Source organism: Rhodamnia argentea, chromosome 5, assembly GCF_020921035.1.
Source record: "Rhodamnia argentea isolate NSW1041297 chromosome 5, ASM2092103v1, whole genome shotgun sequence".
NCBI lineage: Eukaryota > Viridiplantae > Streptophyta > Magnoliopsida > Myrtales > Myrtaceae > Rhodamnia > Rhodamnia argentea.
Genome location: NC_063154.1, coordinates 3,049,609 through 3,070,381, shown reverse-complemented (window position 1 = coordinate 3,070,381; position 20,773 = coordinate 3,049,609). Strand labels below are relative to the sequence as shown.

General features: G+C 43.1%; 4 protein-coding genes and 1 non-coding gene across 10 annotated transcripts; 4 read left to right on the top strand and 1 right to left on the bottom strand.

Annotated features, from left to right (window-relative positions):
• On the top strand, positions 1–3,134 carry LOC115726726 (receptor-like cytoplasmic kinase 176). Of its 2 annotated transcripts, none has more exons than XM_030656735.2 (6): positions 1–345; positions 915–1,222; positions 1,431–1,566; positions 1,663–1,805; positions 1,905–2,086; positions 2,146–2,426. In XM_030656735.2, exons 1-6 carry the CDS (start codon positions 300–302, stop codon positions 2,291–2,293), a joined length of 963 nt encoding a protein of 320 aa, XP_030512595.1. In that variant the 5' UTR covers positions 1–299; the 3' UTR covers positions 2,294–2,426. The 2 variants fall into 2 exon arrangements, with proteins under 2 accessions (XP_030512595.1, XP_030512594.1); XM_030656734.2 differs by lacking the exon at positions 2,146–2,426 and adding an exon at positions 2,433–3,134 and having other exon boundaries at positions 35–345; positions 1,905–2,028.
• Positions 3,135–3,728: 594 nt separating this feature from the next.
• TRNAK-UUU lies at positions 3,729–3,801 on the top strand. The gene has a single exon. It is a non-coding gene; the product is annotated as a tRNA-Lys (tRNA).
• Positions 3,802–4,141: 340 nt separating this feature from the next.
• On the top strand, positions 4,142–7,404 carry LOC115726724. 4 transcript variants are annotated; one of them, XM_030656730.2, is made up of 9 exons: positions 4,147–4,262; positions 4,350–4,466; positions 4,912–5,224; positions 5,372–5,795; positions 5,888–5,987; positions 6,082–6,141; positions 6,271–6,354; positions 6,547–6,654; positions 6,755–7,403. In XM_030656730.2, the coding sequence occupies exons 1-9, from the start codon at positions 4,194–4,196 to the stop codon at positions 7,061–7,063; spliced, it is 1,584 nt and encodes a 527-aa protein (XP_030512590.2). In that variant the 5' UTR covers positions 4,147–4,193; the 3' UTR covers positions 7,064–7,403. The 4 variants fall into 4 exon arrangements, with proteins under 4 accessions (XP_030512589.2, XP_030512590.2, XP_030512592.1 ...); XM_030656729.2 differs by having other exon boundaries at positions 4,142–4,262; positions 6,271–6,654; positions 6,755–7,404; XM_030656732.2 differs by lacking the exons at positions 4,147–4,262; positions 4,350–4,466 and adding an exon at positions 4,473–4,816 and having other exon boundaries at positions 6,271–6,654; positions 6,755–7,404.
• Positions 7,405–8,185: 781 nt separating this feature from the next.
• Positions 8,186–14,448, top strand: LOC115726723 (protein INVOLVED IN DE NOVO 2). Of its 2 annotated transcripts, XM_048279436.1 has the most exons (10): positions 8,186–8,315; positions 8,350–8,729; positions 8,994–9,063; positions 9,791–10,738; positions 11,040–11,221; positions 12,485–12,574; positions 12,670–12,957; positions 13,153–13,365; positions 13,591–13,829; positions 14,177–14,448. In XM_048279436.1, the coding sequence occupies exons 3-9, from the start codon at positions 9,009–9,011 to the stop codon at positions 13,825–13,827; spliced, it is 2,013 nt and encodes a 670-aa protein (XP_048135393.1). In that variant the 5' UTR covers positions 8,186–8,315; positions 8,350–8,729; positions 8,994–9,008; the 3' UTR covers positions 13,828–13,829; positions 14,177–14,448. The 2 variants fall into 2 exon arrangements, with proteins under 2 accessions (XP_048135393.1, XP_030512587.1); XM_030656727.2 differs by lacking the exon at positions 8,994–9,063 and having other exon boundaries at positions 8,187–8,315; positions 14,180–14,448.
• Positions 14,449–16,078: 1,630 nt separating this feature from the next.
• Positions 16,079–18,133, bottom strand: LOC115726727 (expansin-A4-like). The gene is made up of 3 exons (XM_030656737.2): positions 17,882–18,133; positions 17,027–17,345; positions 16,079–16,789 (listed from the first exon to the last, which is right to left on the bottom strand). The coding sequence occupies exons 1-3, from the start codon at positions 18,030–18,032 to the stop codon at positions 16,480–16,482; spliced, it is 780 nt and encodes a 259-aa protein (XP_030512597.1). The 5' UTR covers positions 18,033–18,133; the 3' UTR covers positions 16,079–16,479.
• Positions 18,134–20,773: the final 2,640 nt, after the last annotated feature.

Genomic DNA, 20,773 nt, shown 5'->3' with positions numbered 1-20,773 from the left:
TCGATTTCTTTATCAATCCGTGTAATAATTCCACGGAAAGACCTTTGCGTTTTCTTGGACGACGGCTAATTTCTTCGAGTGAGAATGGCTTGCTTTCACACCCGAGCGCCTCCCCTTTCCTCCCCCTTTGCTCGGGTCTAGTTTTCACACTCTCCATCATTTTCCTCCGTTGAAGCTTCAACTGCTGCCTCTCTCTCTCTCTCTCTCTCTCTCTCTCGCTCTCTCCCTGGAAGCTGGGTTGGTTCTCTAGGAGGAGAGGGGAGAGGTGAGAGTTTTGATCTTTTCTTAGCTTCTCGTATATGGGGTGTTGCTTGAGCGCAAGAATCAACTATCTGTTTCACACAGGTATGAACCGGTCCTAACTCGTTTTCAGATGAAAGTTTGAGCTATGCTTCTTGCCCCAACTCGTGTACGAGGATTGCATTGGGTGTTATTGCCTGAATTAAGGACATGTGATGGATAAATGAGCTAGCTGTGTTGGCTATTGACCCTCCATTTGTTTTAGCAAGTTTCATTTTCTTTGATCAGGGGAAAGCTTTATTAATATTGATGAGTTGTCTTTTTGGCTGATCCGTTTGTTGTTGGGTTATTCCGGATAAAAGTTTGTACTCAAGCTTCTCTTGAGTACCAGAATCTTTATTCATGTCTAAAGCTGCTCTTGTTGTCTGGATCTTGAATGCTTGGTTTTGAGTATTTTCAGTCCTGTTTTTTTTTGTAGGGTCTAAGATCACTACAAAAGGTTCTCACTATTATATGTTTTGGCTGCAAATAATTACATCAAACAATGCAGAAAATGTTGATATAGAATGTTGAGACAGGTTGGAGTAGCTGAAACCGATGATCGGATGTAACCTATGAAGAATTACTATTCTTTCATATGTGATGAGATAAATGGCTCTTTCACTTTTGTGTAGGGGGGAAGCAAGGGAATGTCTCAGGTGGTTTGAGCTGCAAGGTCTCATCCTATTCGGGGCCTCAAACTCCTCGGACAGAGGATGAGATATTGCAGCTATCCAATTTGAAGAGCTTCAGCTATAATGAACTCAGGGTGGCGACCAGGAACTTCCGGCCCGACAGTGTGTTGGGTGAAGGAGGTTTCGGGAGTGTTTACAAGGGATGGGTCGATGAACGGACCTTCGCTGCAACCAAGCCTGGAACTGGCATTGTCATTGCTGTCAAGCGGCTTAACCAGGAAGGTTTCCAAGGTCACAAGGAGTGGTTGGTGAGTGTCATCTTCAGTACTATGTATCTCTAAATAGTTTAGACATTCACAGCTTCTCTCGCATATGTTTGCCTTTGAATGTAAAAAAGCGGACAATGTCTATTAGGCATGTGGCATGCAAATTATTGCTGGCCATGTTCTTAAAGAATTTGATTTTAGCCACGCATGTCAGTTTTGTTCTCTCTTTAACATTAATTTCAAAATGCAGACCGAAATAAATTACTTGGGGCAGCTGTACCATCCCAATCTAGTGAAACTGATTGGTTTTTGCTTGGAAGATGAGCACCGGCTTCTGGTGTATGAATTCATGCCTCGAGGCAGCTTGGAAAATCATCTCTTCAGGAGTGAGTAGCTTCCTGTACTAAGCGTGCTCTTCTCTTCTTTTCTTGAAATTTTTTTCTTGTAAACTTGTAACTTAAAAGTCCAATCTTCATAAACAGGGAATTCCTACTATCAACCACTTTCCTGGAAACTCCGCATAAAGATTGCGCTTGGTGCTGCCAAAGGTGTCGCATTCCTTCATAGTGATGAGGCCAAAGTGATATATCGAGACTTTAAGCCATCCAACATTTTGCTGGATTCGGTATGTAAATGGAAAAGTTCTGTAGTGATATATAGCAGAAAGGACTCAGAAGTTTTTGTCTCGCACTTCGCACTCTTGAATTTTGCATTATGTGTATAGGATTACGATGCAAAACTTTCCGATTTTGGATTGGCCAAGGATGGGCCGACAGGCGACAAAAGCCATGTCTCTACAAGAATAATGGGTACCTTTGGATATGCTGCTCCAGAATATATGGCCACAGGTATCTGTCAATTGTACAGTTCATTTTTACATTCTGATATCCTGATTTTTAAGCAAATGTTACTGCCCGCAATTTCATCCATGTTGTCCCGAAATTATCCTGTACTAGGCGGAAAAGCCTACTACTTGATGCAGCATTTTCTAAGTTAGTACTCGACTCAGGTGAATTTGTGAGGACTGAGTCAGATCTGTTATGGAAAGACATCATGAACTGGTCATGTGCTCATGTTTGTTCATTTCGGCTTGCATACGAAGATTTCATCTGATCGACCAACAAGCTGTGGAGCTAATTTTTTAACGAAATCCTTAAAGACAATCAACTGGCATATCCAAGCATCATGATGGTCATGATCCATAAAAGTCGCCCGGCCTAGATTCCAACATTTAACTCTTTCTCTTGTGCAGGGCATCTCACTCAAAAGAGTGACGTCTACAGCTTTGGTGTTGTCCTCGTCGAAATGCTATGTGGCCGGCGAGCTGTGGACAAAAACAGGCCGGCGGGAGAGCACAACTTAGTCGAATGGGCCAAACCTTACCTCACGAGCAAACGGAAGATTCTCCAAGTGATGGATCCTCGTATTCAAGGGCAGTACTCGTTGGGTGGGGCCCTGAAATTAGCGAAGCTCGCAATCTGCTGCCTCTCAACCGAACCTAAGAACAGGCCGAATATGAACGAGCTGGTCCGAGCGTTGGAGCAACTTCAGGCTTCCGAAGAGGCGAAGGCTAACGAAACTTTGTCAGAAGGGCAACACCCTTCAAGTTCGAGCGATGATTCCAAACATCCCAGGAGCACCAACGACAATCATAACAGACACAACGCATTTCAATGAATGGCATGGTCTGTAGAGCTATGCCACAATTGGGAGGCGGGTTTTGAACTCGCTGTAGCTACACTCGCCGAACGAATCTTCGGTTTTCAACCTGAAAACCGTAGGGAATTACGATCCCCGGACCATTGTCAGTCCCAATGTTTTCAGCACCTCAGCTGCCGAATCCTGAAGAGAGAATACTGTATCTGGGTTGTATGTTATTCCTGCATAGCCGATAATATCATCCACTTGCTGTGTATACAGGTTGTTTATTGTAATGAATACCGACTTTTGCCTTGCTGATGGAAAGATCGAGCTGAATCGGCACATCGATAGAGGCTTTGGATACCTATTTACGCACTCCGCATCCCGTTCTTTCCTTTCCTTTCCTTTCCCTTCACTTTATCCTTGAAAAAAAAAAGAAAAAAAGGGAAGCTTTGAGCAGCAATCCAAAGGGCTTATAAAGCAAAGCATCCTTAGCTTTGTGTGCGCTATGGAGAAGCGGTCTGATAGCTTTTTCTGGGAATATATGCCATTCCTGTAAAAGAGAGTAAACATTCTCAAATTGTGACCATATGCAAGATGAGGAGCTGGCCATGGATTAAGATCACCATGTGACTGGAATGTAGGGCAGAGAAAGATAATCTTTGTTCACAAAATTGCGGCGCTTTTCCGGCGAGGCACGAGAACGGTGCATCTTTGTGAGTGACATACTCGTGTGTCCGTCTGCATTTCAATCTTTCTACGCTAACAAAACGACGTACTCGTCTGCAACGGGTTTAAATTCAGAGAAGCTCGTTTTGGTTAATCCTTCGTAGATTCATTTGGGAAAGGTCGGAGGTAATCATAAAATTTACATATATAAATGTAGAATTAGGAGCATGCGACCAAAGCCGTCTTAGCTCAGCCGGTAGAGCGCATGGCTTTTAACCATGTGGTCGTGGGTTCGATTCCCACAGACGGCGAACTTTAATTTTTTTTTTTTCGCCCCTGAGGAAGGTCGACATGTGACGAAAGTAAAAACTGTTCATGGGGTTCCCGTCAATGCCTGCCCAATTTGCCAAATGTAGTATTAAATTCAAATGTGTTTTTGGTTGACCTCCAAGACCAAGATTCATGTGATCACCATGCACTCCACTAATGCCCATTGCCGCCACCACCGCCACCCTCCGAACCAGATTCTTCTCCCACCGCCATTTTCTCCTGCACTCGCACACACTTTTGTAACTCCTCTCTCTCCTTTTGCCCTTTCTTATTCCCTATGCATCTCCTCCTCTTCTTCTTCTTCACATCCCTTGGTTCTCTTCTTCATCTGAACCTGGCTTTTCTTTTCCTTCTTCTTTCAAGGTTTCTAATAATGAAATTCGAGGACTTGCTGATGCAGAGAACCGAGGAGAAGCAGAAAAGACAGGACCTTGAGGAGGAGGTCTCTCTCTCCCTCCCTCCCTCCCTCCCTCTCTCTCTCTCTAGCAAATTGGTTCTTTTATGACAAGATAAAGAAAAACATTGACAGGTGACCAAGTTGCAAGCAGAATTGGATGGGCAGCAAGTGCTCAACAGGGTCTTGCACTGTGCACTCGACTGCCCTGCTTCTTCCCACCCGGGTCTTTCCTCTCTGATTCCACCTCAGGTGATGAGCTCCACCATCTAGGCAACCGTTGATACACGATGTTTGCGATTGTATTCGCAGTTGCATTGCATTTGATTCAGTGTTCTTGTATTTGTGTCATGACCTTGTGCCGTGTCATCTGTTGTCTTGGTTATCTTAATGTCATCGAAAAAGTAATGTATGCCGACTCGATTTTATTAGGGCCGAGCCAGATAGATTATAATGATGGGTCTAGATGAAGGTGCAGCACCCTTTTGGCTTAAGAGATTTCATGATGCTCCCTAGGACTTGTCGACCTCACGTTGACGCCCCAGAAGCTTGAGTAATTTGAGCAAAAGTATGAGACCAGCCATGTCAATATGACATGGGTGGTGCATGTGCTGTAGAGCTGGGAAGTCTCTTTGCTTCTCTTACCTAATTGATAAGGCTTTTGACTATGATTTCCCAACGCTGTTCCCATGTACAGGTTCAGGCGCTTCTGTCTGAATTAGCTATGGTGGAGGAAGAGATCGTTTGGCTAGAGGGGAAAATCAAAGATATGAAATTGAGGCTGTACCAAGAAAAGAAATACACCCACGAATGGCAGATGCTGCAGCAGCCCCGGCGACGGCGGCAACCGGATCGTTGTATCGAATACCAAGCGGAGCTGAGAGAACACGAACAGCCTTCGAAAATGCACTATTTAGAAGAATCGAGGAAGCAGAAAAGAATCGGTCAAAGAAGAGCTTCGGTTGGTTCTGCTTCAGACATGCTAAGCATCAGTTCCACGAGGTCCAGTGGTATGTGATCATTATTAGCACATATTTGTTGCCAACTAATGAAATAATCTCTAGATATTTCTTAATGACTTTCGATTTCGTACCTAAATATGAACTTTTGATCCGTGTTCACGAATTTCTTTTGCTGTACGGAATGTGATCGAGCAGAAGAAACTATCGACAAATCAATCAACCATGTCTGGAGCAGTAGATACCACGATGGTATGGGCCGAGAAAATGGATACGTTACAGAGAAGCCTAATGAGCTCTCTGAAAAGCTGATCAAGTGCCTCATAAGCATATTCCTTGAATCGAACCGCATGTCGCAGGATAGAGAAGGACCTAATCATGTTCCGAAGCTCGCCCTAGCTTGCAAGAATTCCCAGTCCTCTGCAAAGAGCTCGTTTGGCTGCAAAATCTCTTCGACTTTTATCGATGGTTACATCTCCAGTCTCGACCCTTACGGCGTGTTGCTAGATGTGAATGGTACTTTCAGAGATATTGGTCGGTACAAAAGCTTTATCCCAATCACCAGAAGCTCATTAGACATTGTGCATCTTCAGGAGTGTTTGCCTGCAATTGGGAAATTAAGGTGAGTCCCACAATCATTGAGAGAACCAACAGTCGGTTGGACAGAAAATCTCTTCGAGAGAAAACTTATGCAACTCCGCCGATTCTTTTCAGGGTCTTGGTGCACAAATTGAGCAGTGTAGACCTGAGCTTCTTGACATATAAGCAGAAGTTAGCCTTCTGGATCAACATCTACAATGCCTGTATAATGCATGTACTGTTAAGACATCTCAAACGTACATGAACAACATCTGAAATCGGTCACTGTCTGACACATAATCTCATTTCTGCCAAACTTTCCGATCCAGGCTTTTCTGGAACACGGTCTGCCCTCCTCTCAGGAGAAGCTTCTGGCGCTAATGAACAAGGTATGCCGATACTTCCTGAACTGATAAGCAAGCATTGCGCGAACGTGGTTTTATTTACATGAAGTAAGATTTCATCTTTAGTACAACGGGAACTCGATTTCGATTGACTATGATGAGACTTTGAGGCAGGCTGCATTGAACGTGGGCGGCATAGTACTAAACGCTCTGGCAATCGAACATTTCATTCTCAGACATCCATGTGAAAGCAAACATGTAAGTGCAAAGAGGACAGGATATTTTAGTCAGGCTCTTGAAACATATTCATCAACGGTTCTCTTGCTCGTTCATGTTAGTTCATCTTCTGGACAGATTGATGGTTATTATACTCTAGTTGACTTGGCACCAGTTTTTTGTATAATCATCTCCGAAGATTCGTCTAACACCACGAACTTGTCTGTGCAAAAGGGTTCAATGGACGAGAAAGAAATGCTGCTTCGTCATGCCTACGGCCTCGGCTATCCCGAGCCAAATGTAACCTTTGCCCTTTGCCGGGGCAGCTGGTCTTCCCCTGCAGTAAGTTTAGTTAGTCTCCTAACTGTCACTTCTCATTGATTCAACCAAAACTCTTAGTCGTCTGCTCTTGCTATTTTTTGCTAATTCTGTTGATTCACAGTTGAGGGTCTATACACCAGAAGACGTGGTGAACGAGTTAGGGAGAGCAAAGGTCGAGTATTTGGAAGCGTCGGTCGGGGTCACGAGCAAGAGAAAGATCGCCGTGCCAAAGCTTTTGCAGTGGCACATGAGCGATTTCGCAGATGACATGGAGTCGCTCCTCGAGTGGATCTACAGCCAGCTGCCGCGTTCCGGGACTCTCAAGAGATCGATGATGGAGTGCTTGAACTACGACGCCAAGTCCCGGGCCTCCAAGATGGTCGAAATCCAGCCTTACCAATCCGAGTTCCGGTACTTGCTGGCCCTGTAACCGAAACAAGCAGAGACATGTCCCAATCAATGGGAAGAATGCACCAGAAATCCGACAGATTCCGCTCGTCAGGAGGCGAAAACAATGGCCAGGCAGCGTTAAGCCATGGTCTAGGCCACGCTACGACGCAGCGTGATTTGTGCTCGTTTTTCGGTCCGATTCGAGATTCAAGAGTGCGAAAAACAGATTATCTCGGCTGATCGAGCAATTATTTGGATTTTGGGCAATCAGCATTCTTTCTGTGTAAATGGATCAGATCCCACCTTTTGACTCTATAACATGAATTCAGTGATTTCGCATCTTCTTGTTGAAGAATGTGGTTGCTATGTACTTATGTAAATGGGAAAAAGATATTAACGACGGACAATAAATGTGGAATAATTATGTTTTAAATTAATATATGCTCCAATGAAATATCGAGGCATCATTAATGCTTTGGATTGGACGAGCATAGCCATTTACAGCGTAACAATGTCGAAGATACTCAAATTGAATGTCCATTTAAAGTGGGATGCACCCCCTTTCATATGTTACACTATTGAACAAAAATAGTTATAAAATTGAGATAATACCATGAAAAATTTCAAATTAGTACACTTATGAAAAATTTACACCAAATTATTTTTTTGACCATAAAAAATCTTAAACCGGTACTTTTGTGACAAATTTACACTAAAGTAGTTTTTTTTACCAAGAAAAATCCCAAGTTAGTACATCCGTGATAAATTTACTTTCTATTAAATTGGATTAATATCACGAAAAATATTAAATTGATAAACTTGTGATAAATAGAGAGTAAAAATCACAAACCGATAAATCCGTGAACTGTTATATGTCATCCAACTTAGCAATTTGACGGTTAAATTTAACGAAAACAAACAATGAGTAAATTTATCATAGGTGTATCAATTTGGGATAAATTTGTTACAAGTATTGGGGTTTTTAATGATAAAAAAATAATTTAAGATGAATTTATTATAAGTGTATTAATTTAGAGTTTTTCGTGACTTTGATGAAATGGTAAAGAGTTAGGTGAAGAAATAAAATCCTCGGTGGGCCTCGGCTATCATTTCGTCGCCTCGGCCTGCAGCTGCGCATAACCATGCTGCACACGTGGACGGTCGCGATCTCAGATTCGCCTAAGTAGAGGCTCTCCACTGCCTCCACGCGTCATTCGGTTGACCGAGTCCCGTCCTCCACCTCTGTCCGCTCAGCTGTCACCTGATTGGTCGACAGCACCGGGAAGGAAAAGGTTCCTGGTTTTTTCCTATCAGCGTTGATAAAAGGTTCCTGCTTTGCTTCATCGGTTTTAGAACCCACTTGTCAAATTTCTTGTTTATGTCTTTCCCTCTTGTTTTCTTCGCCTTTTCTTGAGAATCTCTGCACGACAAAATTTGTGCGCAGATCCAAGTTCACGCACCTCTGCGCGCCTGCTGTCTTCTCTATCTATCTCTCTCTCTCTCTCTCTCTCTCCGCCACTGACGCCACTGTGGACTGTGGAGTAAGGGCAGCACCCGTTCGTCTTTGTCGTGTGATGGAATTATTAATGCCCTTTTGACAGTCCCAGTCGTTGCGCTGGTTCTTGACGAAACCCCCCGCGAAAACCCTCGACTCCGGTGTTGAAGAGTCGCATCCCACAATCTCCAGAGACTCTAATCTCTTCGAGGTAATGCGCATTCTTGACCGAATTCGATTTCCCGAGTTGAATTTCGTGTTCTCGGTCTGTCGGCGTCTCCGTGCATGCATGCCTGGTTTTGGGTTTTGTTTCGAATTTTGGGATTTCGCCATTTTCTTATTTTTGTGTATTGAGGTTCAGAACGGGTATGAATTTGTCGAATTTGAGTTTTTGGTGGTCTTCGTGCTTATTCTACGGTTGATCTGATGAAACTGAAGCTCTGTCTTGTTCTCACTTTCACTCCCACTCTTGTAGTGGCGATTAAGCTGCATGATCGTTGTATTGTTAGGAATGGGGTGGGGCTGGTTCCAATTGGTTTCGCATTGTCAGATTCATTGTGCCGGACTTTCTGTTGAATTTTGTTGCAATTCTCTGGAATTTGTGGGTACAACTTTTCGGTTTTCCAGCTTTATTTGCTTTTGAAACTACAGGAAACTTGTTTGTTCTGTTTTGAAAGTGTTATTATCTGAAAACAAGGAAATATAGTTTTCAAATTCAAGCTGGAGGGGGAAAACAGTGGTTTAGTTGTTTTTAGTTTGACTGAAAACACGGGCATTGGTAGATGTGCTATCACAGCAGAGATTAGACCTACTCTTACCTAGTGTTGAGCACCCCAACCACCCTTTCTTCATGACTGTTATCGATGGAGACCCAGAGAGGGAAGCAGATTGAAGAATGCTTGACATGGACTAAGCTTGAAGAAATGGCCTTTCCAGTGTCAGGCTTTTGGAGGAGAAGTTTCAAGGCAGTTCCCAAATATCTTACATAATAAAGATTAAGTAAAACATGATTTACTTTCACATTCACTTCCTGCATATATCGAGTAATCCATGGATGTGGAGATCGTTAGATCCATGGTTTCTTTTTTTTTCTTTTTTCCTTTTTTTTCATTCTGTGAATATCATGAATATTTGCAACAACTAAAAAGTTTAGTTTTATGTGGCAAGTATGTGGTGAAATGATTTAATTAAATTAGCTTGACATAAGTTATTTGTACACTGTATATACCAAACAACGCTACGTTTATTAAGTGCTATTCTTCATCTATCCAGGTTCTGACTTTTTGGGTATCAAAAAAATGGGAAGCTTATCTGATCACCAATCCGATGGGGATACAGACATTAGTGATTCCGACATGGATGATTATGAAGATAAATCATATGAAGAGCTGAAGAGTGGGAATCACCAGGTCAAAGTTTCAGATGAGGCATTTGCATGCCCCTACTGTCCCAAAAAGAGAAAGAGAGATTACCAATATAATGAACTGCTACAGCATGCTTCCGGGGTGGGCAAGAGTTCCTCGGAAAAGAGAAGTACAAAAGAGAAGGCCAATCACCTAGCTTTGGCAAAGTACCTGGAAAAAGATCTATCGGGCGTGGCCGGTCCTTCAAAACTTGTTGATGAGGGTAAAGCTCCAATTGGCTGTAGCCATGACGATATGTTTGTCTGGCCATGGAAAGGAGTAGTCATGAACATTCCTACTCGACGAGGGGAAGATGGGCGTTACGTCGGCGAGAGTGGGTCCAAGTTGCGGGATGAGCTGACGAGAAGAGGCTTCAATCCTACGAGGGTTCACCCGCTTTGGAATTACCGGGGTCACTCTGGAAGTGCAGTGGTGGAATTCAACAAAGGTTGGCCAGGCTTGCACAATGCCATGTCATTCGAGAAGGCTTATGAAGCAGACCATCATGGCCGCAACGATTGGTATGCTGAGGGTACCCCACAAGTCGGGCTTTATGCATGGGTTGCCCGTGCCGACGACTATAATTCAAATAGTATTGTTGGGGAGCACTTACGCAAGATTGGTGACCTGAAAACCATTCCGGAGATTATGGAGGAAGAGGCTCGAAAGCAGGATATGCTTGTCTCTGATTTGACAAACATAATAGAGGTGAAGAATAAGTACATGCAGGAGATTGAAGAAAGGTGTAATGAGACATCAAAGTCTCTGAATGTCATAATGACAGAGAAGGATAAGCTTCATCAATCTTATGATGAAGGTCGCTTACATGTTTCTGCTTGAAGCTTAGGATTATTTTCTTAAGAATCTGAGCTTAAAATATTCAATCCCCACGTTTTGAGTAATATTATACTCTAAAGCTTAAGATCAATCTTTTGATCCTTTTTTTCAAACTTTCAAACAATTAAGGAAATGACACTATGATCTTTCCTAAATCTCTTTATCAGAAGAGGAACAGCCTTGAATTTTTAATTTACATCTCAATTCAGCATTTTTTTTATGTAGCTTATACGCTTGAGAGACCTCAAACATCACATTTTCTTTTTATGGAGCATTTGCAGAATTGAGAAAAATACAGACAAGTGCACACGATCACTATCGGAGAATTTTTAGTGATCATGAGAAGCTTAAGTTCCAACTAGAATCCCTCAAAAAGGACCTAGAAGTGCGTGGACAGGAGTTGGAGAAGCGTGATGCACACAATGAGATTGAGAGAAAGAAGCTATTGGAAGAGATTGCAGAGGTATTTTGTGCTTCATTACTGCGTATTTAATATAAAATATCCTCGTCGATGTGCTAGTATTACGCATTTACCATTTTTGATTTGGACTATCACTAAACCTGGTGGAAATGGAAAGATCAAATTTTCTTTATGCGAGCGAATTGAATGCTGCATTTATGATTAGGAGAGTGGAATTGTTAATTCTGGGACTATATTATTGGAGACAACCCAATTGATTTTCTATTAAGTATTTAGAGTAGGATCTTTTTATGGCAGATAATACATGACTTTCTTGAATGCATTGCTTGCTGTCTGAAATTAGTGGGACCGATGAAGATACCATGAGATGCATCATGCATGCATGAAAAAACACGTTTATAATTATAGAATTATCATTTTAAGAAAACAATGTTCTACTTGGGTGATACGCTCGTCCATCTTCATGAGTGAAACACGATATTGGATTCATACGCATCCTATGAGAACTAAAGACAGAATTACGAAATACATACTCTAGTTTTTCCAAAGAGAAAAGAGTCCGAAGAAACAAAGTTAGCCTTGAGGAAATATGACTCCAGATGGGCAGTGTTGGTTATATAACTAGACTCATGGAAGAAATATATGACAGCCTCGGTGTTGACTGTATAATTGGACTTGTTAACTTTTCAAGAGTAACTAATTTCAGAAACGTTACTATAGAAATAATATACGACAAAGGATTCTTGTAACGGATGGGACTTAATTGTCTAGCTTTGTGCTGCCTGGCTCTACTTTTGTCAATTACACCGCGGCTACTTTTTCTTTTCGCTAGATCATGTAGGGGCCAGCCTTTTGAAAGTTGCACTGTGGGGAGTTTTTAGAAAATATGCCAAGTAGGCTTGATGGTCTCATATATAGGAAATTGCTTTATCAGAATTTCTGGCCCTTGTTTCACTCTTACGCAAATGTTTTCTCCAAGAATTCACAAATATGTAAACCTCCATTTTTTTTCACTTCCATTTTAGTCTAGTTTTCATTTTTTGGAGCATCTACCTTTGCTCATCATTTTTGTACAAATAGATTTATGGTATAGATGTTGTAATATGTTCATATGTACATGTATGTGTGACACAAACTAACAATGCAACATTGATATCTCCTAATTCATTAAACTGCTCGCGAATTGACACCTACTGATAGACTCTATTTGCCTTTACCAATTAATTTTCGGTGTTACATCATCCTTTGTGCATGCTTTTGAGAGTACAATCATTTGGTGAGGCTAACTTCTTTCTTTTACATCAGAATTCCCAGAAAAACAGTTCGCTTGAATTGGCTGCTTTGGAGCAACAGAAAGTTGATGAGAAAGTCATGAAACTGAATGAAGATCAGAAGGTGTTCTCATCATATTTTTTTCTCATGTCAAGAGAACACACATCTTTTCATATTCTTCCTTTTGAGACTTACAATGATAACTAATAAATTTCCAGAGGCAAAAAGAGCAACTTCATAATCGAATAATTCAACTGCAAAAGCAGCTTGATGCAAAACAAGCCTTGGAATTGGAAATTGAAACACTGAAAGGGTCATTAAAAGTCATGAAGCACATGGAAGACGAGGATGATGCTGAAATTTTGAAAAAAGTAGACGTTTTGCTGTCGGATCTGAGGGAAAAGGAGGCGAATCTTGAGGATGTAGAAGCACTGAACCAAACTCTCATAGTGAAGGAACGTAACAGCAATGATGAGCTTCAAGAGGCTCGCAAAGAATTGATCACTGCAAGTTTGCTTTTCCCTTCCTCTTTTATAGCAAGATTTAAATTTTAGCTAGTTATTGTGTTCTCTTGTAACATTTGTCATGTTTTTTCTTTTTTGGTCCTTTTTCTTCAGTTATCTCACTCAACACAAGTTGCTCTTGCAGCTGTATGATGCTGATTTGACTTACATAAGGTGCCGATCGAATTTACTTTGCAGGTACTAAAAGACATTGGTTCTAGCAAAGCACACATTGGTGTGAAGAGAATGGGAGAACTTGACAGTGAACCATTCCTTGAAGCGATGAAGTTGATTTATAATGAAGAAGAAGCAGAGGAAAAAACGTTAGAGCTCTGCTGTCTGTGGGAGGAATATTTGAAAGATCCAGACTGGCATCCCTTCAGAGTTATTGAGGTTGAGGGGAAGCATCAGGTATGACTTTTGTAGATTTCTCCTATTTGCCTTTAACCAGGTCTGCAAGCAGCTTTTGTTTTCATCGAGTCAATAGATCCCATATAACTTTGGGTAGCGTACACTATCTCACGATGCTATATGTTCCTGTGGCTTTTCATGCCTCTGATATTTTGCAATTCTTCCTTCGTTGCTTTTTCTTAGCATGTGAGAGACAGTTTCTTTTCGGAATATACATTTTTGCAGGAAATAATTGATGATCAAGATGAGAAGTTGAATACTCTGAAGAGAGAAATGGGTGATAAAGTGTACCGGGCAGTCACGGCAGCACTCAAGGAGGTAAATGAGTACAATCCAAGCGGAAGATACATAATTTCGGAGCTATGGAACTATAAAGAGCGGAGAAAAGCTTCGCTCAGAGAAGGAATTGATTTCCTTCTGACGCAATTGAACACACCTAAACCCAGGAGGGGAATGTCTTGAAGGTTAGTTTTCATGTGTGAATTGTGTCTTTGCCTGTTATATACAAAAAAGAGGTGATAGACTAGCGAGGATAGCATGCTGAGTTAATTTGGATAGTCAGACAGGGCTTCCGGTTACGCAACTCTCTGTCGATAACGTTCTTTGTCGGGCCAGAAAAACTAGTGTTTCTCTGTACTAGTAATGCTGATGCCAGGACAAAAAAAATTCATTACTAGTACTAAAAACTTCATTTCTCTTTCTGGTACTTCTCTGGATCTTGCCTGTCTGATGGCCTCTCTTAAACTGTGCGTTCATTCATGATAGTCCAGAAACTACGTAACCTGCATTTTCTCACATACAATTTTAACTACAGGACTGCAAAATACGAGGGGGGCGGAACGCGGCAATTCCTGTGAAGCTCTAGCAATGTCTCGCCAGAAGATTGATATTTCCATAACTGGTGACCGGCAATGCCCATTCCGAATAAAGCAATTATCTGTGAGTCATGGCATGGTTTATATTGTAGGTCATTCTGTGCCCAATAGCACAGAAACTTTCCGGTTTTCCATGTAATTAATTTGTACGGGGAGGCTTAACTGACTGCGTACGAGGATTGAATCTTAAACTTAAATTGTCTACTGATCTGCTGTCATGAGCTCTCGTACTGATGGATTCTGGTTACATCACAAGTAACACAGGTATACATGAAATACCTCGTTAATCTCATCGGTGGAGAGCGGTGACCGGACCCCGTGGCTATCCTTGTCGGCATCACCGTAAAAGGTGTCACATTTGTCATGGAATGTTCATTTCGAGTAATAGCCCATAGCTTTGCCGGCACACGCCCACGCACTAATTAAGTACATCAAAAAAGAAAAAAGGGAATACTTTTGGAAATCGTAGAGGTGCAGACTGGTTACTCCAAATTGATAATCTTCTGATTTTAATCGACATTAAGCGAAGCTTAACAAGTACTTGAGGGGCATTGTTTTGGCGACTTTTTAACGTTTTCCTTTGCGCAAAAGTAATGAATGGGGAGTGTTTTCCACATTTGTTGGTTTGCAAAGCTGTCAATTTGAAAGAAAATTTCCTAATCTGTTCCTCTCCCCGGGGCCCGGCCCACCCAGTCATACAATTATTTATATTCCTTTCTCCTGTGTGTTTCATGGTGAAGACCCCAAAAACCCTAACCGTAAACCCTAGAAATCGAACAGTGCGATGGGAGGGGATCTGCTCTGCTCTGCTCTGCTCTGCTCATGGTCCTCTCTTCTCTCTCGATCGAGAAATTATTGCACCGAGTGATGGTGTAGAATGCGTGGACCATTCGCGATTAGGGCGGTGATTAGAAAGAGAGAGGCTAGAGTGGGCGCGTTTCTAATCGACGAAGACGTGGGCGCGAGGTCGGTGGATCAGGTGCCGCCTCTCGTGGGGTGGGGCTCTGGTATCTGCGAGATCCGCCGTGCCCTCGTCGCCTTCGGAATCGATTAGGGTTTTGTTCTCTGCCCCACGATGACGGACTTCTTCAATCTTTACACTTGATATGAGCCCGGAGTCAAGAATCTGTTCGCTTCTGTTTCTGTCATTTCGAATCGCATTTGTTTTGTGTTTAGCCGAGAAAAATTTCTTCTTTGTTTGTTTTTGTGTGTGTGTGTGTGTTTTTTTTTTCCTCGATGAAACATCATATGCGTACAGAGAAAGCTCCGATCTAGAGCGGTTGGGCATCGGCCAGACAACCGCAGGGATGAGGCATCCACAGACGAGGGGATTCTTGGTCTCGTTCTTGTCTACTGAGTCCATCTCACATCCTGTTCTTTTCAAAGTTTTCATTTTTCTTTGGTATTTCTTCTTTGCTAAAGGAAAATGGGGTAATTTCAGCCGCATCTTTCTTGCGATTCTCTGTTTTTTAGGTTTTTCTATCCGGCAGAGAGTTTTGTCATTTCGCTGTAGTAATAATGTAACAACTGTGATTGTAACGTGAGAGGCCACGAAAAATGTTCTGTTATGATGTTTCCATTTAGCTGAGAAAGGAACCGACAGTGCAGAATTTACCCGTTCCCTTCATCTGTTAAGCTGGTACATTGCAAAGTGAGCTCTGCCTTCTTCCTAAGCTAGAGAAGGAACAGAGCAATCTAGAAAGTTGGAAAGTGGAGGACAGACGGTAATTTCTCAACGTCCCATCACTGATCTACATTTATCGGAAGGAGGGGGGGCAAAAGAGCAAGAACAAAATAAAGCAAAAGCAGAGGTTGTAAGAGAAGAACAGAGTGAGAACTGAGGACGCAAAGTATGATTATCACATAGATATATATTAATGAAATGTGAGCTTCCATTAAGGTAAGCAAAAGCTGCGGGCTATTATACGAGCTTTGAAGCCACTTCAGCTCCGACATCAAACGCTTTTCTTTTTTTTCTTGGTGTCTAGGATTCCCTCCTCCCTCCTCCTATCCCCAAGAGTCAAAAAAGTGTTTCTCCACCACCCAGACGCAAAACACGGGCACACAAATTATACCCCCTAACTTTCTCTCATATTCTCACACTTTTCTCTCTCTCATCCACTTTCCAAGAAAATCAAAAGAAAGTCATTAAAAAAAAAAAGAAAGAGAGACAAAAGTATAATCAAGTTGGTAACTTTAAAGATGACCCAGGAAGCGGGAAGCTTTTTTACGCAGTGGACTAGACCCTGAAGTTCTTGCCGGTGAAGGTCTGGCCGAACTGCCAATGGGCAGGGACGACGTTCCAGGAGGTGGAGGTGCGGCGGTCGCTGGCGGTGACCCGGAAGGAGAGGGACTGGCCGACGAGGACGGAGTTGGACTGCCAGTTCTGGCCCCAGTTGCGGCTCATGCTCATCCACCCGGTCTTCGACCCTTTCACCCACACCTTGTTGATGTCCCCCGCGCCGGCCACGTTGCTGATCAGCACCAGGTTGAAGTAACTGAACCCGTTGATCGTGAACCTGATCCCTCCTTGCTTGCGGCACGGCACACTGCCAACAGATCCAATCGGACACTCAGTTATATGTTTGTTCGGGGAATTACATGAGACCCATGAGGTCTCATTTCAAGAAAATCGACCTAAAAATTATTTGTTGGTCATGCGGTCGCACATGGACCGAAAATCTCGAAGAATCCAAAGTTCAAGAAAAGTCCATGAAGAATTCAAGGCCCATGTACAGTTTTAACCCAGAAATGCGTGAAACCGAATCGCTTGGTCACTGACTCACCGGCGGTAAGACACGGGGACGATCCCAGCGCGGTACTCGGCGATTTTTAGGAACATGGGCATGGCGAGATCGAAGTGTGTCCGCGGAGGGTTGCACCACCCTCCGTTGTCGTTGGGCAGGGCGTAGTTCGGCGGGCAAAAGTTGGTCGCCGTCACGAAGATGGACGGGCTCCCCGAGTGGCACCACTGGGGTTCGTTCGCGCACTTGATCTCGAAGCACGCGCCGCAGCTGAACCCGTTGTTGAACAGCGCCGTGCTCAGCGCGGCGGTGTTGACGCCGTATCCCTGGCTGTACAGGTTGCCGTACCCGCACGCGCCACCTGCGAGGAAGTTGGGAAAAGGCAGGTGAGTGGCTGTTTTGAAACATTTGTCTGTTGTCCACGAATGTTTGATGAAATGCGTGTGAGAGCAAGTGTTAAAATGGACAAGCCAGGTTCTTGATGCAGATGCTCTTTGATGCTTCCTGGAGTAAAGTGAAACCACATTTGGTCCGAAACAGGATAATGTGGTTGATTTCAAATTTGGGTCTGCCATCTGAATAGCGGATCACCAAGAACATAATGCTTGCTAGGTGTTTGCGAAAATTGGATGGACGTCCAAGTGGTAAAGTCGGCTTCTTGGTAAAGAGCACTATGTCAAAGCAGTTTCGAGAAATGTAGCTTGAAATTGCAGGGTTGTGATCCTAACTTTCCTAGGAAATGCAGCTTGAGAGATCATGGATTCACTATGGTTAAGCTGCAGACGAGAGACAGCATTCTGAAAACTCTCTCAGGTCAACCAGAGAGTTTGCGAATAGTATGGAAAGCAAAGAAACTCATGGGAACCGTGATTGAAGACCACAAGATTTGGAAGGTACCCATTGTCCCAGATGCGTCACTGCCGCCATAAAATGTGGCATGGGCGCTCTGCCACGCACCGCCGGAGTAGACACCAGGGATTCTGGCCTCGGCCAGGGTCGAAAACAGTATTAGAGAGACAAGGCCAACCACACTGGAGACGCTAGCCATGGCCTTGACTTCTCCTATAGTCAGTGTTAGAGACGGAAAGGAAGTGAAGGGCTGTTAGAGAAGACTTGTGAGGAGAAGAAGATGGAGAGCCTCCTATTTATGGAGAGAGGGAAGCAGAGCAAGCCACATTGTCAATAAAGCGATTGTTTTTTGCGACGACATTACTTCCCTTGATTAATGGTGGTCTTGTCTCTCATGATTAATCGAAAATCAACTTTATAAACAACATCTCATGCTCCCTTGTTGGCGCCAACCCATTTCAACCACCCCTAAAGAATTCGCTTGTTTCAATGTTATTTCTATGACCCGGGTTTGCAGAAATGCCCCTGAGGTTTAACCCACACTATGAAGAGATTCGGGATTTTTGCTGTGGAATGAGTGCTGCGAGGGGGGGGCATAAAGGGGAGATGATGGCCGCAAGTATTGACATGAAGGCACTTTGCTTCAGTGGCAAGTTGTGCCATCAACTACAGCTCTTCTTTCTCAAATTCTATTCTCTTGCAAGCTCTTTCTCTGTATCTACTTTACCTGTTTCTGTCTGACTTTTGAACTTTTTGGACCCAAATTGAGGGCAAGTGGATAAGGGATTAAAACTCAAATGATTCTTAAGGGCACAATTACAATAAGCGATCGCAGAAGAATTAGCATCGACAGTTCCGATTAACCGTGAAACACCCAAAAAAAAAAATTTCTTACAAAGATTGTATTTGTAAATTAAAAAAAAAAAAAACCATTTCAGTGTAAGCAACACTTGTTAAACATGTTGCCATGCCAAGAGCAAGGGAGGAGTAGGTGGGTTTACAGCTAAAATTTGGGTCGTTCCCCACGTTCCAATTAGTTGAAAAGGGGAGAGTCCAATTGCCGCCAAATTGATGGAACTCACCGAAAAGGGCGAGGTCGAGTTGGGGTCCCACGGATCCGCATTCATCGGTCCACGTATTGCGCCGTGCATTAGCCGTACGATTTCTCCCACGATGAGACTTTTGAGGAATGCCTTCGTGTCCCAGGCCCAGTCCCAGGTTCGGCTCGTGGTCTTCACGGTCACGTTCTTTGACCCCCTTTAAGTCAAAGTCTCCCTTTTCTGGTTCTTTTGTTTTTTTTTTTTTTCAAGTGTCTGTTCTTTTACTCGAGCTATAGATGTTTCCTTTTTGGAATAATAACAAATTTGAAAATTTGAAAAGTGAGGGGTTGGGGATTTTCCATGCTCAAGCATGATAATCCAATCGAAACAGCCCGTTTAGTGATTTGGGTTATGGCGCAACAAATCTTCTAGAGGGCTTACGAGAGCATAATCGGTTTCGGGGTATGACTTTTCCCTAGTTCATTATGTCGTCTTCGCGAATCAAACTTTCTCGAAATGAATTTCGCTAATCGACCAACGAAACTTTCAGGAGTGCCCCCTCTCCCTCGACAAGCATAAAGAGAAACTGTCTTCGCGCTTGTGCCAACCATATTATTATAAAGAAGTGTCCGGTGCAATTTATACCCAAAAACCCTTGATGAGAATAAAGAGAAACCCCGTCTTCGGACTTCTCGCTCGATAAGTCTCCTTGGTTCAATAATGTAGCTGCTCAAATAATAATACGATGCCCATCTTTTTCAACGGGACAAGAAGAGAATGACAAGAAGCTCTCGTCTTCTCGATAGCAGCTTATTACAATATAGGGGGACTAGCATGATGGTCAACTCCAATTAACTAACGCATAACAATCATCTCTCGGCAATTGCCATCTTTGGAGACGGAACTTGAGGCCAAAGCAACCTAACTCATTGCTTCTAAAGCAATTCTAGTCGTTTTTCTCCGTTCTAAACCTAATCTTGCCCCATACATCTCGAACTAAGCCGATGAATAATTGCGAATTGAGCTACCAAATCCGACCTAGGAAGATAAGGGATTTGACCGACGAGAAAGGCTAGGAGAGCTTTAGGGGCCGGGGTGGTGGTGGTGGTAGTGGTGGTGGTGGTGCGGTGTTCATTGTTCCACTGCCTTTTCCATGAAGAGTATAAATTGTGCAGCCCGAAAGAAGGATCCAACCCCATCAACCAAATCGAAGAAATCCGCCACGTCGCCCCCCAAAATAATTGAAGGGCGTGTAGTTCAACAACACCACACTAACCCTAATTCACACACACGTCGACAGTAAACCCTTTTGCATTGCATGTGAACATGCCACCAAGAAGATTTCTCTCCCAACCCATCTTGCCACTTTTGAACTCCAATCCCTCTCCCTCATTTATGTGTTTGAAACTAATTCCCACCTTTTGACTTTTTTATTTCTTTGGGATTTCCCAGGAATTTCTTCTTCTTCTTCTTCTTCTTTTTGTGTGTGCTTCTTTGAGATGTGCAGTGCCTTTTTCTTCCTTTAGAAACCCCGGAAATGTGACACTCATGTCTCACCATTGTTGGACTTTAGATGGCTTATGGGGTGGTGGTGGTGGTATTGTGATTTAAAAACCGACAGCCATACTAGAGGCAACAATGTAGAGTAGTAGTTCTCAGTTTGAGCTGGCCAGGACCCGATGCTCACGCTTTAAAATTGTTACCCTAATATGCATATCTAGAAAGTTTATTGCATTATTCTTCGGATTGGATCGGATTGGATTGAACTTGGCGGGTCCAACCTGGCCAGGTCGGGATTTCTAACTAAATCGCCTAGCCCAGGCTTACCCAACATTGCCTATCCGGCTCGGGTAGTATCGAGCCCACTCGCAGATGGCTACGACAATGGCTAGACATAGTG

Coding starts and splice junctions, on each gene's coding strand:
- LOC115726723 (XM_048279436.1), top strand. CDS start 9,009: ATGATCGTTGTATTGTTAGGAATGGGGTGGGGCTGGTTCCAATTGGTT. Junction 10,739..11,039: donor TCATCAATCTTATGATGAAG/GTCGCTTACATG, acceptor GAGCATTTGCAG/AATTGAGAAAAATACAGACA. Junction 12,575..12,669: donor AACTGAATGAAGATCAGAAG/GTGTTCTCATCA, acceptor ATAAATTTCCAG/AGGCAAAAAGAGCAACTTCA.
- LOC115726724 (XM_030656729.2), top strand. CDS start 4,194: ATGAAATTCGAGGACTTGCTGATGCAGAGAACCGAGGAGAAGCAGAAA. Junction 5,796..5,887: donor CCTGCAATTGGGAAATTAAG/GTGAGTCCCACA, acceptor GATTCTTTTCAG/GGTCTTGGTGCACAAATTGA. Junction 5,988..6,081: donor ACAATGCCTGTATAATGCAT/GTACTGTTAAGA, acceptor TTTCCGATCCAG/GCTTTTCTGGAACACGGTCT.
- LOC115726727 (XM_030656737.2), bottom strand. CDS start 18,032: ATGGCTAGCGTCTCCAGTGTGGTTGGCCTTGTCTCTCTAATACTGTTT. Junction 17,346..17,881: donor TGACGCATCTGGGACAATGG/GTACCTTCCAAA, acceptor ACTTCCTCGCAG/GTGGCGCGTGCGGGTACGGC. Junction 16,790..17,026: donor GTCCCCGTGTCTTACCGCCG/GTGAGTCAGTGA, acceptor ATCTGTTGGCAG/TGTGCCGTGCCGCAAGCAAG.
- LOC115726726 (XM_030656734.2), top strand. CDS start 300: ATGGGGTGTTGCTTGAGCGCAAGAATCAACTATCTGTTTCACACAG. Junction 346..914: donor CAACTATCTGTTTCACACAG/GTATGAACCGGT, acceptor ACTTTTGTGTAG/GGGGGAAGCAAGGGAATGTC. Junction 1,567..1,662: donor GGAAAATCATCTCTTCAGGA/GTGAGTAGCTTC, acceptor CTTCATAAACAG/GGAATTCCTACTATCAACCA.